The 17,500-nt window shown below is 44.8% G+C and overlaps 1 protein-coding gene across 1 annotated transcript in view; it reads right to left on the bottom strand.

Annotated features, from left to right (window-relative positions):
* Nucleotides 1–10,352: 10,352 nt before the first annotated feature.
* gpr37l1b (G protein-coupled receptor 37 like 1b) overlaps nucleotides 10,353–17,500 on the bottom strand; it is a 7,528-nt gene continuing 380 nt past the window's right edge. The window contains exons 1-4 of the mRNA XM_070839007.1: nucleotides 17,185–17,500; nucleotides 12,529–12,837; nucleotides 11,320–11,691; nucleotides 10,353–10,526 (exon numbers count right to left, since the gene is read on the bottom strand). The exon at nucleotides 17,185–17,500 is cut by the window's right edge and continues 380 nt beyond it. Of these exons, the coding sequence (XP_070695108.1) occupies nucleotides 10,353–10,526; nucleotides 11,320–11,691; nucleotides 12,529–12,837; nucleotides 17,185–17,500 (1,171 nt within the window). The remainder of the gene's footprint in view (nucleotides 10,527–11,319; nucleotides 11,692–12,528; nucleotides 12,838–17,184) is intronic.

Here is a 17,500-nt window from a genome sequence, read left to right as displayed (position 1 = left end):
AAACCCCAAAGGAAGTAACTCTAAACCCCAAAGGAAGTAACTCTAAACCCTAAAGGAAGTAACTCTAAACCCTAAAGGAAGTAACCCTAAACCCCAAAGGAAGTAACCCTAAACCCCAAAGGAAGTAACTCTAAACCCCAAAGGAAGTAACCCTAAACCCCAAAGGAAGTAACCCTAAACCCCAAAGGAAGTAACTCTAAACCCCAAAGGAAGTAACTTTAAACCCCAAAGGAAGTAACTCTAAACCCTAAAGGAAGTAACTCTAAACCCTAAAGGAAGTAACCCTAAACCCCAAAGGAAGTAACTCTAAACCCCAAAGGAAGTAACTTTAAACCCTAAAGGAAGTAACCCTAAACCCCAAAGGAAGTAACTTTAAACCCCAAAGGAAGTAACTCTAAACCCTAAAGGAAGTAACCCTAAACCCCAAAGGAAGTAACTCTAAACCCCAAAGGAAGTAACTCTAAACCCCAAAGGAAGTAACTCTAAACCCTAAAGGAAGTAACCCTAAACCCTAAAGGAAGTAACACTACCTCCCGTCTAACTCTAACGGGAAGAAACCAAAGGAAGTAAAATAGCGCTGATAGTGTGACTAATAATTAGTAACATGGTGAAACAGATCGCTGCTATGGACGCCATTATGACAGCAGAGGCACTAAGATCATTTTCAAATCAATAAGATTATTTTTAAGTCAGTTGTGTTTCTTCCTGTGTCGCCCATGAAGCCGTGTGAACACACACACACACACACACACACACACACACACACACACACACACACACCTCATGGATAGACGTGGGGGACTCGAACCTGTGACCTTCCTGTTACATAAGTGCAGCCTGCAGTTGGTTCCCATCCAGTCTATCCCGGAGACAATCTCGCATGACCAATGGAGGTCTAGTCGGGTGTGTGTGTGTGTGTGTGTGTGTGTGTGTGTGCGTGTGTGTGTGTGTGTGTGTGTGTGTGTGTGTGTGTGTGTGTGTGTGTGTGTGTGTGTGTGTGTGTGTGTGTGTGTGTGTGTGTGTGTGTGTGTGTGAGGCTTCATTAGTGAACAGAGGCGGTCTGTTCAGTAGTTTGTATCAGAGGGGTGAGCTCTCATCACTACTAATGAGAACAACATCACCAGCCTCCTGAAACACTCTGTTCCTCCATCAGTCTCTCTTCTTTCTTCTTCTTCTTCTTCTTCTTCCTCTGCCCACCATTCACCAGCAGACTTAAAGGTGAAATACGTCACATTTCTGCATTTAAATGTCTGATTGGTCCGGTTGTTGAGTTGTGTGCATGCATTATCCCCAATGTTTCCACCTTTGATCAAACCCAAAGAAAAATGTTGTTTTATTCGATGTAACGGTGCGTTTAATGTCCTCTGATTGGTCGGTATCAGTCTATAAAGAAGCGTCCTCTGATTGGTCGGTATCAGTCTGTAAAGAAGCGTCCTCTGATTGGTCGGTATCAGTCTATAAAGAAGTGTCCTCTGATTGGTCGGTATCAGTCTGTAAAGAAGCATCCTCTGATTGGTCGGTATCAGTCTATAAAGAAGCGTCCTCTGATTGGTCGGTATCAGTCTGTATAAAGAAGTGTCCTCTGATTGGTCGGTATCAGTCTATAAAGAAGCGTCCTCTGATTGGTCGGTATCAGTCTGTATAAAGAAGCGTCCTCTGATTGGTCGGTATCAGTCTATAAAGAAGCGTCCTCTGATTGGTCAGTATCAGTCTGTAAAGAAGCGTCCTCTGATTGGTCGGTATCAGTCTGTAAAGAAGCGTCCTCTGATTGGTCAGTATCAGTCTGTAAAGAAGCGTCCTCTGATTGGTCGGTATCAGTCTGTAAAGAAGCGTCCTCTGATTGGTCGGTATCAGTCTGTATAAAGAAGCGTCCTCTGATTGGTCGGTATCAGTCTGTATAAAGAAGCGTCCTCTGATTGGTCGGTATCAGTCTATAAAGAAGCGTCCTCTGATTGGTCGGTATCAGTCTGTATAAAGAAGCGTCCTCTGATTGGTCGGTATCAGTCTGTATAAAGAAGCGTCCTCTGATTGGTCGGTATCAGTCTGTATAAAGAAGCGTCCTCTGATTGGTCGGTATCAGTCTGTATAAAGAAGCGTCCTCTGATTGGTCGGTATCAGTCTATAAAGAAGCGTCCTCTGATTGGTCGGTATCAGTCTGTATAAAGAAGCGTCCTCTGATTGGTCGGTATCAGTCTGTATAAAGAAGCGTCCTCTGATTGGTCGGTATCAGTCTGTATAAAGAAGCGTCCTCTGATTGGTCGGTATCAGTCTGTATAAAGAAGTGTCCTCTGATTGGTCGGTATCAGTCTGTGTAAAGAAGCGTCCTCTGATTGGTCGGTATCAGTCTATAAAGAAGCGTCCTCTGATTGGTCGGTATCAGTCTGTATAAAGAAGTGTCCTCTGATTGGTCGGTATCAGTCTATAAAGAAGCGTCCTCTGATTGGTCGGTATCAGTCTGTATAAAGAAGCGTCCTCTGATTGGTCGGTATCAGTCTATAAAGAAGCGTCCTCTGATTGGTCGGTATCAGTCTGTATAAAGAAGCGTCCTCTGATTGGTCGGTATCAGTCTATAAAGAAGCGTCCTCTGATTGGTCGGTATCAGTCTGTATAAAGAAGCGTCCTCTGATTGGTCGGTATCAGTCTGTAAAGAAGCATCCTCTGATTGGTCGGTATCAGTCTGTAAAGAAGCATCCTCTGATTGGTCGGTATCAGTCTGTATAAAGAAGTGTCCTCTGATTGGTCGGTATCAGTCTATAAAGAAGCATCCTCTGATTGGTCGGTATCAGTCTGTAAAGAAGCGTCCTCTGATTGGTCGGTATCAGTCTGTAAAGAAGCATCCTCTGATTGGTCGGTATCAGTCTATAAAGAAGCGTCCTCTGATTGGTCGGTATCAGTCTGTATAAAGAAGCGTCCTCTGATTGGTCGGTATCAGTCTATAAAGAAGCGTCCTCTGATTGGTCGGTATCAGTCTGTATAAAGAAGCGTCCTCTGATTGGTCGGTATCAGTCTATAAAGAAGCGTCCTCTGATTGGTCGGTATCAGTCTGTATAAAGAAGCGTCCTCTGATTGGTCGGTATCAGTCTATAAAGAAGCGTCCTCTGATTGGTCGGTATCAGTCTATAAAGAAGCGTCCTCTGATTGGTCGGTATCAGTCTGTATAAAGAAGCGTCCTCTGATTGGTCGGTATCAGTCTGTATAAAGAAGCGTCCTCTGATTGGTCAGTATCAGTCTGTAAAGAAGCGTCCTCTGATTGGTCGGTATCAGTCTGTAAAGAAGCGTCCTCTGATTGGTCGGTATCAGTCTATAAAGAAGCGTCCTCTGATTGGTCGGTATCAGTCTGTAAAGAAGCGTCCTCTGATTGGTCGGTATCAGTCTGTATAAAGAAGCGTCCTCTGATTGGTCGGTATCAGTCTATAAAGAAGCGTCCTCTGATTGGTCGGTATCAGTCTATAAAGAAGCGTCCTCTGATTGGTCGGTATCAGTCTATAAAGAAGCGTCCTCTGATTGGTCGGTATCAGTCTGTATAAAGAAGCGTCCTCTGATTGGTCGGTATCAGTCTATAAAGAAGCGTCCTCTGATTGGTCGGTATCAGTCTATAAAGAAGCGTCCTCTGATTGGTCGGTATCAGTCTATAAAGAAGCGTCCTCTGATTGGTCGGTATCAGTCTGTGTAAAGAAGCGTCCTCTGATTGGCTGTCTGTCTGTCCTCCGGCTGTCTGTCTGTCCTCTGTCCATCTGTTTGTCTGTCCTCCGGCTGTCCGTCTGTCTGCAGGACAGGAAACATCATTTTTATTAACTGCCCTTTAAACTTGTAAATCCCCGTGGCAGGTTGCCGGGGGTAACCAGGCAAAGCCCGGGGGAGCAAAGAGGCTCACGTTGATCAGAAAAAGAGTGTGAGTTTCTAAATTAACAGAACTGTGTGTGTGTTCCCGCTCACACGTGAATGTGGGCCGGTATCCCGTGGCGACGGGACAGTAGTGAGGTCGTTGATATGCAGCGCAGCAGCTCCTGGTCCTCCAGAGCAGGGAGGAAGGATCCTTTACACCACTTAAACCCACATCAACACAAAGACGGCCTCAATACGTTTCTCAGCATCTGTTTTTTTCTTTTTGAACATGAAACCAATTATTCCTGCTGTGTGTTTCATTCAATTAGCTCAGAGTTTAACTCCATTAAAGGTGCAATATGTAAGATTTGGCCACCTGCTCCAAACTAATAGGGGGCAGCATTGCCGAGGTGACGCCGTCCAAGATTGCGTACAGTTCGACGTACTTAAACCTTCAAATGTCCTCAAAAATGTGTAACGAACTTTCCAACCTTCTAATCTCACCTCATCTCATCACAATAATGGCAAGTGGCTACAACACGTTCAACCGGTTGAGTCAAACTTTACCGTTATCCATAAAAACGAAGCCAATAAATGACTAAAAGTCAGAAAAAATTCAAGAAGACGCTAAATTTGACCAAACTGCTGAAACTCTGAGGCGGTAAAGATGAAGAAGAGTGTGGCGGCAGCCTGCAGTTCAGTTTTTATCAGGACCACCAGACCAAGAAAAGAGCAACACCAAACATCAGTGCCACCTGGACGGTTTTTGGGTCATTAGCTGCACTAAACTTCCATTTCGCTAATAGCAAACGTTAGCGGTTACTTACTTCTTAGATGTTGCGAGTTCAGCTTCAAACCTCATCGTGTTTCTCGCCTCCAGCAGTGGAAATCTGCGCCAATGTCAACTCACGTTTTATGTTTTTTTTTAAATCACTTCTTCTCTTTGACGCCGATCGTGGTTTCTCGGCGGCAGCGGGTGGTTGGGATGGAGATAGTGACCGCGTGCCAAGAGATTCAGTCATCGTTGTGAAGAGCCGTACTTTCAACATGACTGAGGAGCCCTTCTTCTTCTTCTTCTTCTTCTTCTTCTTCTTCTTCTTCTTCTTCTCATGTTGGACTGAAGGCAGACTGAACACTGCAGTGACTCACTGTCGCCCCCTCAGGCACTAAGTGGAATTACAAGACAGAACAGGCTAGGGCTAGCTGGTTAGCATGCTAACTTTAGTAGATGTCTTTAAACGTAGCACACTGACGTCTTTGACTTAACGTTAATGATGTTATTTCAACACATTCGGGGGATATTTGTAGTTACTTTTTGAATATTTAAAAAACTAATTCTGGCCAAATTTAATTCTTCTCTGATTTAAATAAATGTACTTCCTGCTTTAAATCTGAATTTTGTCCATTTTAGACGGTGTTTCATTCAGATGAAGGTCTTGTTCATTTATCATTTGAGCAAAATCATTTCTAGAAAAATAATAAAAAACATGTTTGTATCATAAAATATAAAAACAAGCTTAGGATCCCCAGAATTAAAACAAGCAATAACATGAAATGTTTTCTCCTTGTTGGCTGATATTACTATTTCTCTCATGTCTGTAACTGAGGGACATTTTTCCTGATTTAGTTATTAACTTATTTATTTTACTTTATTAATTCAGCTTAATGAGTTTACTGGACCAAAGTTAATTATTAAATGTAAAGCAGAGATTCATCTGCATAGCTGAGATTAGCAGTTAGTGTTTTCCCTTCACTTTTTATTCTCAGTTTAAATTGTTTCTTAACACAGAAACTCAGGAGTGTCCTGGATAATCTATAGTATCTATAATCTATCAATATCCTGACCTCCAATTATTTTAACTTCTTTTCTGAGACATCCAGTTTTGTCTGTCATTTTGTCAGATAGCTCTAAATACTACAATACCCATGAGCCTCAGCTGTCATTGCTATGGAGACGCCATTTTGAGGCGTCAATCATCTTAATCCTTCAACAAAATGAGGCGCCGTAGATGCTGAATAGTCTAAAGTTGACGTAGAAATTCACAGTGAACTGATTAAAACTGCAGATTCTGATTCTGATATTTTTAGCTTTAGTTTGCGACGCACGCATTCTTCTTGCCCTAATGCATCTTGGGAATCTTTGTTGATTTGTCTTTATGTGCAGAGGCTTTTACTTTGTTTTTCAAAGAACCAGATATTGTCTACCATAGTTGACCATCTTTTGGACGCTTTACAAGACTTTACCAGCAAAAACAAGACACACGCTGAAGTGAATTTGTTTTGTGTGGACTGTCCCTTTATTAAAAAGTTATGAAATAGTAGCCAGGCACTTAATGTCAACTTCATTCACATTTACAGTGATCTCAAACACAACACCAGTGGCCGTCAGTGTGTCTTCGGTCTTTTGTCCAGTTATTGTTGAACCAAACATCGTGTGAAAGAATCAAACTGGGACCAGACTGAACACAAGTGCTGCTCTCCACATGTTGTTATTATATAATAGTGACTCCAAATGGTGATATTTCGCTAAAATCTGTCACTGATTAAAAACAAACTTTTACTTTTAACTTGTTTAACTTTTTACTGTGTTATTGTAAAACCTAGCGGTTCATATTTCCTTCATGTGAATAATGACAGCTCCAGTTTCCTCACTGCGGAAAATGATGGGACCCAAATATCTAAAATAAATAGATTTGATTTCCATTTCAGGGTTTGGAGAAGTTATAATGCATCTAATGAACTGAAGCCAAAAGGTGGACAATGAAAAGCGTTTATTTCTGCAACACGATATGTGAAATCATGAAATCTGCTAGAATAACAGCCTCCAGGCGTTAAGTGTTGCTAATATTCGTGTAGCGTTGGCTGGATAACCAACCGGTTCACTGCCACATTTTTAAAGAAACAAAATCAAGTTTGTCAAATTCAAACTAACCTGGAATTTGTTTGAATCACATGTTAGTTGCACAACCAAACAAACTAAAAGGTTAAAGGGTAAAATTTTTGAGGGCGACCATCTGCCCCAAAGGATCACGGCGACCTCCTGAACCAATTCCAACACTTCTCGTTCGTCCATTTGGACACCAGGATAAGTTACACTTTAAACAGGCAGATGTATTTTAGACACTCTGCTGCAGTCTGTTCAATATACTGTTTTAAATCCAAACTGCTTCCACGTTGTATCAGTAACAGAGAAAACTAGTGGCTCTAAACATCCAGCAGCAGCGGGGCGCTCAAGTCCGATACCATGCCATCTGTCCTGCAGCCCGTCATCCCAAAAACAAACGTCTGTTGATGTGAAAATCCCCTGAAGTTGTTAGTTCAGTGACCTCGACGCTGAATCGGCTGTTTTTTTCTTTCCTGCGTCACGACATTTAGTAATAACACTGTTTCCTGTTTCCAACCGACCGTCAACTTTGTTTTGTTTATTAACCTCAATCACACTCGTTCCCAAACCACGACCACGTGTTTGTTATCATCACCATGACGACAGAGTTCCTCTAACACCGTGTGTTGGCGTAACGTCGGACGCTCAGAGTCCGTCACACCCGCTTTTTTCTTGTCGTCACCATGGAGACAAACCCCCGTAGCGACCAGCCGATCAGACTGGAGACGTCTGCGCTCCGGTAAAAGACGGCGAGTTCTGACTCTCTGCCCTGGTTCGTCCTTTTTAATGTTACTTCCTGTAGAGACGGCGAGCTTCACCGACTGTGCTGCGTTCAGGGCCGAGGCGCTCCCGTTCTGGTGGTTGCAATGTTGCCATGGAAACGGCAGCAGGTAGCCGTGGCGGTCGCGCTGATCTGACCTCGTTCTAAACGTCTGCTCGACCAATCAGATCGCTTTCCCTGGACTACTTGCCGTGTAATTTAAGAGTGTCGGGTCATGAGCGAACTGGTGTAAAGTTTGACCTGCTGGTGGCGCTGCAGGAAACATCAAGTCACCAGGGCTCATCCTCTGGGCACCACGAATATCTGAGGCCGTTGCTATGGAGCTGCGTCCATAGCAACAGCCTGTTACGGCGTGTCCTGACAGCAAGCGACGGTCACATTGCGCCCCGTAACATCGGACGCTCTTCGTCCACACCGAGTCCGTCAAATCTGCTTTTTTCTGTCGTCGTCACCATGGTAACAAACCCCGTAGCGACCAGCTGATCAGACCGGAGACGTCAGCGCTCCGGTAAAACACTCATTCGTCTCTGTCAAAGTGAAATCAGACGTTTCCTGTTGTGACTTTAGTGAAATGAGCCGATCAGCAGCTCATGCAGGTTTCTGTGGTGAAATGAAAAGCTGTCGGACAGAAAACTCCACCGATCAGCTGCTCCTCCATTAAGAAGCTTTAAAGCCACAGAAACAGAAACCAGATGCCCGACTAAGGTTTATCTCAACGGACCAACAGGAAACATGACAACCACACTGAGTTGTTTTTGTGCCTGATTCTGACCAAACCTGAACCAGAGTTTTTGATCTGACCACATTTTATCTCTAACGACTGCAGGGAGAGCCGTGTGTCCTCGGACCAAAGGGTTTGTTGTTTGTTTTCAGGGTAATGAGCTGCCGGACAAACGGCCCTTCAGTCCATTTTTTGGAATAATGACAGCCGGTCCCTTCTAGAAACACCCTGACACACATCAGACCTAATGAATGTTTTTGCAGTTTGAATTGAAAAAGTGACAAAGATGCGTTGGTGTGCTCTAACGTTTGGGTGAGAGCTCACAGCTGCAGACGAGCGTGAAGTTAGTCCGACTAGTTTCTACCAGCTGTAGTTCCGGTGTTTGTTTGGCTGAAGAGACACTGAGGCGCAGTCGGCTCTGACACGCCAACCGGGAGTTTAACGCAATGACACCGAACATTACAAAGGCACAGACATTCTTGTGACATAAAAAAAAACGACTATCTCACTTCCCTTCATACAAAGATGTAAGTAGTTATACATCTAGCATTAAAATAAGCTACATCCATATCTTCATTTGCTCTAGTTGTTGTTTCAGTCGGACAGTGAGTGGAAGCACTGCGCTAAACACGTATTAATACACTTCCTACACAGTTTGACTTCCTGTACAAAGAGACCACCTCGGTGCCGAGGAGGTCTGAATCCTGTTCGATTACTCTTTCGATCTCCTCCCTGCTTCACTTCACCACTTCCTTCCCTTTACAAACATTCATGTTCGCGAAGCTGCACTCAGAAATGACTTTTACCACAACCTGTGCAGCTGCACCGGTCCGGTCCGGTCCGGTCCGGTCCGGTCCGGTCCAGGGTTAGCCAGCAGGGAGCTCATGTTCCCAACAACTAAGCTGATTGATTGATTGATTTACCAGCGCTATTTCAATCACAGGAGAATCTGAGGTGATTTAGAGGCCTGGAAACAGGTCGGGTCAACATTAACTTTAGACCTGAAAGGTGATTGGGGGGGGGGGGATCGTCCTCTGTGGGTCATGAACTTCGTTAATATCTGTCCATAGATGTCAGTTTATTTCGCACTGACAGTTTGACAGATGGACCTTTGATCAGACCCCTCGTTAGTGTTTAAAACAGGTCAGAACGTCTCAGACAGTTGGATTAATGGCGAGTTCAGACTTTGTGATAACAGTCCGATAACAACGGGCGCCGACAGATGGAGGGCGCCGGGGGCCAAAATGACGTTTGGAGAATCTTAGTGGATGACAGCGAACGCCTCATCTGGGACGAGCACGTCAGAATATTTATTCCTCCACAACAAGGTCCAAACTTTGAGCAAAGCCGAAAACAAAGGAATCGTTTTGTTGGTGCTGCGAGGAGGAAACATGGACGTGTTATAAAACTGGACGCCCAGCAGCAGTCTGTCGTGTCTCCCAGCTGAGTTGGACTCTACAATCTGCTGATCAGTGACCATCTGAGCTAACAGAGAGTCTGAACCCACCATTATTAGCTCCCTAACTTTGAAGTTTAACGGCCAATTAAGTTATTTCTGTCTCAGCAGCGAGTTTATTGATCTGATAAAAGAATATTTGACCAGAAATCATCTTCAGAGCTTCTCCTCCAAACTACTACTGTAAGGGTAGTTTAGGGGTCAGGTGTCCCCACTGGTCCCATAAAACACATAAAAACTTCAGCTTCACACCAACAAAAGTCGACATCCGTGTTGTTTCTCCACCGCAGTTACACTTCTGCATCATTACAGCAGGAAGCTGGAGGGAAGGGTCCGTTCTTAGAGTCCTGAAACAGGCTCCTGCTTCAAAAACAGCTTGTTGTGCAAGTACAGCAACTTTTCTAAGCCCACTACAGATTAAACACCACTCCCTGCACCGACGGGAAGCTGGAGGGGAAACACTGTGTCCGTAGGGGGGGGGTATCATACAAAAGGTGCTCTGCAGGAGGAGGAGAGGAGTGTTCTGGAAGAGAGAGAAAAATGGACGGAGAGAATACAGAGGAGGAGAAAACGTGTTCACAGAAAACATCAGAGGGAGGAGAGAAGTTAACGATGGAGAGGAGCAGGTAAAGGGGAAAAGAAGGGATGAGATGATCGAGCGACGGCTAAAGAGGGACCTATGGCTCTAGCTGGAGATGGACAAGATGGCCGACGTGTCTTTAGCCTTGTCGAAGAAGATGGACGTCTCGTTGGCGGCCTTCAGTTTGACCTGGGCGGAGCTTGGCGAGCCTTGAGTCGTGGTTGGCTGACACTCCTGACAGCAGCAGCAGCAGCAGTCCATGAAGGCCTGACCGAGAGCCTGAGGCAGGACGACACGCAGGTCAGTTTGTGGGGTAATGACCGAATACACCATCAAAATGTTCAATTAGCAATAAATAAATATCAGCTAATTAACTACGAGCCTGCATGTTTAAAAAGCTCCATATAGAGGAGTAATTTTCATGTTGGTGTGTCGGCTGTGGAGCTGGAATCAGTATGCGGTTAGCTTAGCTTAGCATAAACAGCTCCACTGATTCACGTGTTTAGAAATGTAAAAAAAAACACATCTGGGGTTGGTTTTCGGAGAGTTTATGTGCTGGAACTACTTTCTTGACGAACAACAGTGTATTCATCTGCACAGGATCGTGCGTCGTCTCCTCTTTTAGGGTTCTGAGCATAAACTTTAATTTGGAAATATATAAAGAGAAATAAATGGATAAAAAATGTGGAATTGTAAAGTAATTGAAAAAAGGTAATATGAAGAAAAATAGCAAAATATAAAGTAATAATTTAAAGCATTTTAACTTCATTTTCATTTATATATTCGTTTATTTCTGTATTCATATTTTTTAAAATGTATATATTTTTGCATATAAATTAGTTATTTGTTTGAAATTTTCACATTTTATTCTTTATTTTTCTGTTGATTTATATACATAAATTAACATGACAACATAAATAGAAATAAATAAAATAATAAATAAAAGTCTAAATATAAAGAGAAAATATAAAATATAATCAGGAGCATTTTTATTTTATTTGTCTTTTCCACATTTTTTAAATTTCTTACTTATTTATTGTTCGTTCGGCCTTAAAGCTGCTCTTAAACCCACCTTGCACAGACACAGCAGCAGCACCGGCGTCACCGACGACTTGAAGAACAACAGGAAGTGATGCAACAGCGCCAGCATGGCGGCCGTGTCCTCGGAGACGGCGATGTGCGTGTAGGCCAGCGTGATGTTGCAGACGTGCTCGGGCAGAGCGCAGACGCCGTACACCACGGCCAGCGCCAGCAGCGTGCAGTTCAGCTGCCGCTCCACCGCCTGGTGCTGCTGCCGCTTCTGATTGGAGGAGCGGTCGTCCTGGTTACGCTGCTTCTGGGCGGAGCTGGAGTCGCTGTTGACGTTGCGGGTGGCCATTTGGCAGAGGACGGTGAAGAGGACGGGGAGGCAGAAGTAGCAGCCGAAACACCACCACATCCGGCCCTGCAGAGACGACAGCAGTAATCTGATTACTTTGAGATTTAGTGGAAGTGAAGGTGCTGTCGCGCACTTCCTGTGTGTGAGCTGTACCGACGGTGATGCGTTCAGGCGCACTCATCAGCGCTCAGACAGCCATTTTAAATCCAAATTGACAACAAAACCATTTTGGATCAACATCGTCGGTTTTTGCTCCCGTTCTGGTGGTTGCGATGTTGCCATGGAAACGGCAGCAGGTAGCCGCGGCGGTCGCGCTGATCTGAGCTCGTTCTAAACGTCTGCTCGACCAATCAGATAGCTTTCTCTGGACTACTTGCCGTGTAATTTAAGAGTGTCGGGTCGTGAACGCAGCATGAACACAGGAAACAAAGTCATCAGGGTTCATCCTCTGGGCACCACGAATGTTTGAGGCCGTTGCTATGGAGCTGCGTCCATAGCCTGTTACGTCGTGTCCTGACCTGTAAGCGACACTGAATCCGTCAAATCTGCTTTTCTGTCGTCGTCACCATGGAAACAAACCCCCGTAGCGACCAGCTGATCAGACTGGAGACGTCAGCGCTCCGGTAACAGACGGCAAGTTCTGACTCTCTGCCGTCATTCGTCCTTTTTAAAGTGAAATCGGACGTTTTCCGTTGTGACATTCAGACATTTGTTGAGGTTGACCTCTGTGACCTCACCTGACCATCACGTCACTGATGCGCTCAGGTGAGGTCACATACCGAACGCCATAAGCTGCCTCAGTAAAGAACGACCCCGCCATGTTAAAACTCCCAGCAGGACGAGCGAGCCGCTGAAGAGCAGCGTGAGCTTCCTGCTTCCCGTGTGTGACCGTCGGATTCTCACCTGGTGGTACCTGAGCAGCAGCGAGTGGAGGGAGTCGGGCAGGTAGAGGGACAGGGGGGAGGACGGGGTGATGGTGCAGGAGTCCACCAGCCGGCCGGTGGACGGGGACACGGCCTGGCTCAGCTGCCACAGGAAGATCTCGGGGCTGGACAGCAGCAGGGCGGCGAGCCACACCAGCAGCAGCTTCAGCAGCACCGAGCGGCAGCGCTCCACCCGCCGCGCCTTCGGCTGGGACGAGGAGGTGGCGGCGTGGAAGCGGTCGATGCCCAGAGCGCACAGGGTGAAGGAGGTGATGCCCAGAGACACGGCCTGAGGAGACGGGGACGACAGAAGGGAGGTGATCTTAGCAAAATATTCTGTGATACATGTTGGAAGGTGGTGCGTTCAAGGTCACGGGAGTGTTCACCGCACCTCCAGGGAGGGGGTGCCTGAATAAATACAAACAACACGCCCAAATATATCAGCTCATAACTTGTAACTATGTTTTATGGAGGCAAAAATAAAACTGTAAAAGAAGAAGAAATAAATAAAAAATAGAAATAAATTAAAGTAAAAATGTGTAAACATGAAGAGAAATATGTAAAAGAAAAAAATAAACGAGTATTTACAAAATATATATTAAAAAGATAAAAAGTCAGCATTTTCACATTTTTAATTGTTTCATTTATTTCTGTATTTATATATTTTGTCTTCTTTATTTTAAATAAATGATTATTATGCTTATATTGTCTTTTATATTTACACATTTTATTTACTTATTTATTCCTTTTTATGTTTTTACATTTATTTATTTATCACAGATTTATTTCCTGTGACTCCGTAATGTTCATTGATGTTAATGTTAATCAGAGGCTGTTTTATCTTCGTGTAAACTAATAACTAACTTTATATTTCTGCACCAAAGCTTTAGAAAGTCTGAGTCTGATAAAGTTTTCACAGAAACACGAGTGGCTTCTTTAAAACGTTACATCTTTGGCTCTTTGGTCAGAAATGAAACGTTGGTTTGTTCTCCTGCTGCTGAGTGAAGGATCATTAAAAACCACACTAATCACATGATCAATATGGTGAGAAGAGTTTCTGCATGTGAACAGTTTAACAGTGAATCGGAGGAGAACACTAATATTCCTGTCCTTTGATTTTCCTTCTTTTTATTGGAGTTTTCAGGTTAATGGAAACAAAGAGGAGGCGACGTCCTTCAGAGGAAGTCGTCCAAGAAAAGGTCTTTCTTGCTCGTGGCTTTTCTTCGTTTCTACCTGGTCTGTTCGTTCTTAATGAGCCGATAAAACACGGCGATAAAACCTGCAGGTGTTCATCAGAAACACAGTCTGAATGATCAAACCTGATCCAGAGCATCCAAAGGGACTCTGCTGTTCACACGATCCAGATCAAACTGGATTATTAGCGTGCAGGTAAACGTGGTCGCTGAAGCCACGCCCACATGCATACAGGTATTTCTCCCCCTAATACGCTCATAGCTTTTCTTGTTTTGACACATAAGTTACATCTGACGTCCAAACACGCTCACGTCAGCAGGTGGCGACAGTATGTGACGTCAGCCACCACAGAAGAAGACAGTGAGCCGACGTTGAGCCGCGTTCAGAGAGGTGAGTTAATGATGATGATGATGATGTAAAGCTGGTCGCCATGGAAACGTGTAATTGAACAAACAGCACCGAAGACAGCTGCCATCTTGGGTTTCTCGGAGCACGCTCAGTACATGGAAACAGCCACTGTGAGCCGGAGCGCCATTTTTCTCCATTTTCGTGTGTTCGGGAGAGAAAAATACGACATTTTCAACAATATTCCGACATGTGTGGACAAGCATGTGTTTAGCCTAGCTTAGCATGGCAGCTGTAACCAGGGGGAAATGTGTATCCTCAGTTTACGAGGAAAGAAATCTAGATTTCACTCTCAGCTGTTCTCTGACCTGACGGCCTCCAATATGGCCGCCGGAGAGCAGGGGTACAAATCATACAAACACATTTTCACCCCGAATTTGTTCCTGTCAAACCATGAAAGCAGCAGCAGGACGTCCCAGCAGACGCAGCAACAGGTCGCCACGGCAACAGACCCTCGGTTTAAACAAAAAACAAAAATGGCTTCAGTCTCTGCAGTTTGTTTTTAAAGCTAAAATATCCACCGTTTGTGGACAGCTCAAGGTACCTACAGGTGAAAAGGCCGATCCAAACCTCCAGTCCCAGTAAACTGAAGTAGATTTAGAGCAGAACTGTGCACCATTAGTTGTTTTTGACACTTTACTCCCCCTTATACTCCCCCTTTAGTCCCCTTTTACCCCCACATTTCTTCAAATGCACCAGACTTCATTGACAAAAGCAGCCATTTTACACTACAGAACCCAGATGTTGCTGCCTCGATCTGTCAGTTTGTTTGTGTTATTCTGTGTCACACAAATATTCTGTCGGTACAGAACTAATCGTGTGAAACACCAAAGTCACACAATAACACAAACAGACTAACTGATGGAGGCAGCAGCTCACGTGTTCTGAGAGGTAAAATTGCTGTTTTTGTCAATGGAGTCTGGTGGTTTTGAGCAGAGCAATATAACAAAGCTCCAAACCTCCAGTCCCAGTAAACTGAAGTAGATTTAGAGCAGAACTGTGTAGCATTAGTTGTTATGACACTTTAAAGGACAATGCTGCAGATTTCTGTGCAGCGCTGCAGCCAAATCCCCCCAACATTTACTAACTAAATAACAGAAAAAGGTCATTACATCCTTTTCCTCAGGAGATGTGTCCTCCTGGTCCTCCTGGTGTTCTTAACCCCACATCCTATCAAAACCAGCACTTTTAGCTCCCAGAAGTCTGGAGCGAGACCCCCTCCTGATGTGGTCCGACCAGTCGAAGCTGCATTCACACCTGCATCAGGACGTTTTTCTCCTCTATGTTCACACTGCATGTTAGAAGTCATGGAAAGCTTCAAATGTGACCTGAAGTCAATCTGAAACCCTAAAACACGTCATGATGTCCTGGAAACAACACGCCTGATAGATTTAACGATCTGATAGAACAGAAAGATTTCCCCAGAGCCTCCATTGGTGTTTCTGCTTCCTGTCCTCATTGTGGCTCCATAGACCTCCACTACACACTGACACACTGACTAACTAGCACACACACACTATAGACCTCCACTACACACTGACACACTGACTAACTAGCACACACACACTATAGACCTCCACTACACACTAACACACTGACTAACTAGCACACACACACTATAGACCTCCAATACACACTAACACACTGACTAACTAGCACACACACACACACTATAGACCTCCACTACACACTAACACACTGACTAACTAGCACACACACACACACACTATAGACCTCCACTACACACTAACACACTGACTAACTAGCACACACACACACTATAGACCTCCACTACACACTAACACACTGACTAACTAGCACACACACACACTATAGACCTCCACTACACACTAACACACTGACTAACTAGCACACACACACACTATAGACCTCCACTACACACTGACACACTGACTAACTAGCACACACACACTATAGACCTCCACTACACACTGACACACTGACTAACTAACACACACACACTATAGACCTCCACTACACACTAACACACTGACTAACTAGCACACACACACTATAGACCTCCACTACACACTAACACACTGACTAACTAGCACACACACACACTATAGACCTCCACTACACACTAACACACTGACTAACTAGCACACACACACTATAGACCTCCACTACACACTAACACACTGACTAACTAACACACACACACTATAGACCTCCACTACACACTAACACACTGACTAACTAGCACACACACACACTATAGACCTCCACTACACACTAACACACTGACTAACTAGCACACACACACTATAGACCTCCACTACACACTGACACACTGACTAACTAGCACACACACACACTATAGACCTCCACTACACACTGACACACTGACTAACTAACACACACACACTATAGACCTCCACTACACACTAACACACTGACTAACTAGCACACACACACACTATAGACCTCCACTACACACTGACACACTGACTAACTAACACACACACACTATAGACCTCCACTACACACTAACACACTGACTAACTAGCACACACACACTATAGACCTCCACTACACACTAACACACTGACTAACTAGCACACACACACACACTATAGACCTCCACTACACACTAACACACTGACTAACTAGCACACACACACACACTATAGACCTCCACTACACACTAACACACTGACTAACTAGCACACACACACACACTATAGACCTCCACTACACACTAACACACTGACTAACTAGCACACACACACACACTATAGACCTCCACTACACACTGACACACTGAGGATCTGGAGGTCAGAGGTCAACGGACCCCTTTGAAAATGGCTCTGCTAGTTTTTCCCTCCCCAACATGCAGCCTGACTCTGGAGAGATTATTTTCGCCTTCATGCTCCTCAGAGGATGAACTTTCCATTTGCAGCCATCTGTGATGTTTCTTAAATCACATTTGGCTCTTTGGGAATTCACAAAAACACTAAATCAGCTTCAAACGATCCCACTGACTTCCTCCTCCTTCCCCATAAGCCCCACCCACCTCCATATAAGGCACCATGCGGCAGGTGATGTCACCCAGGATCCTCCTATGGGAGAGCTGGTTGAGGACCACCACAGGAAGGCAGAGCACCAGGACCAGGAAGTCCCAGAATGCCATGCTGGCCAGCAGGTAGTTCCAGGCGGACCTCATGTAGTAGTTGTTCCAGACGATGCACATGACCGCCATGTTTCCCACCACGCCCACCGCCAGCACCAGGCCGGCCAGGAACAGGATGGCGTAGGCTGCGTACGAGCTGTCCGCCAGCGGGTAGAAGGGGTTGTAGAGTCCCGGGGCGTCGTGGTCAGAGCTGGAGGCG

Source organism: Pempheris klunzingeri, chromosome 11 (genome assembly GCF_042242105.1).
Source record: "Pempheris klunzingeri isolate RE-2024b chromosome 11, fPemKlu1.hap1, whole genome shotgun sequence".
Classification (NCBI taxonomy): domain Eukaryota; kingdom Metazoa; phylum Chordata; class Actinopteri; order Acropomatiformes; family Pempheridae; genus Pempheris; species Pempheris klunzingeri.
This window is presented reverse-complemented; position numbering and strand designations above follow the sequence as displayed.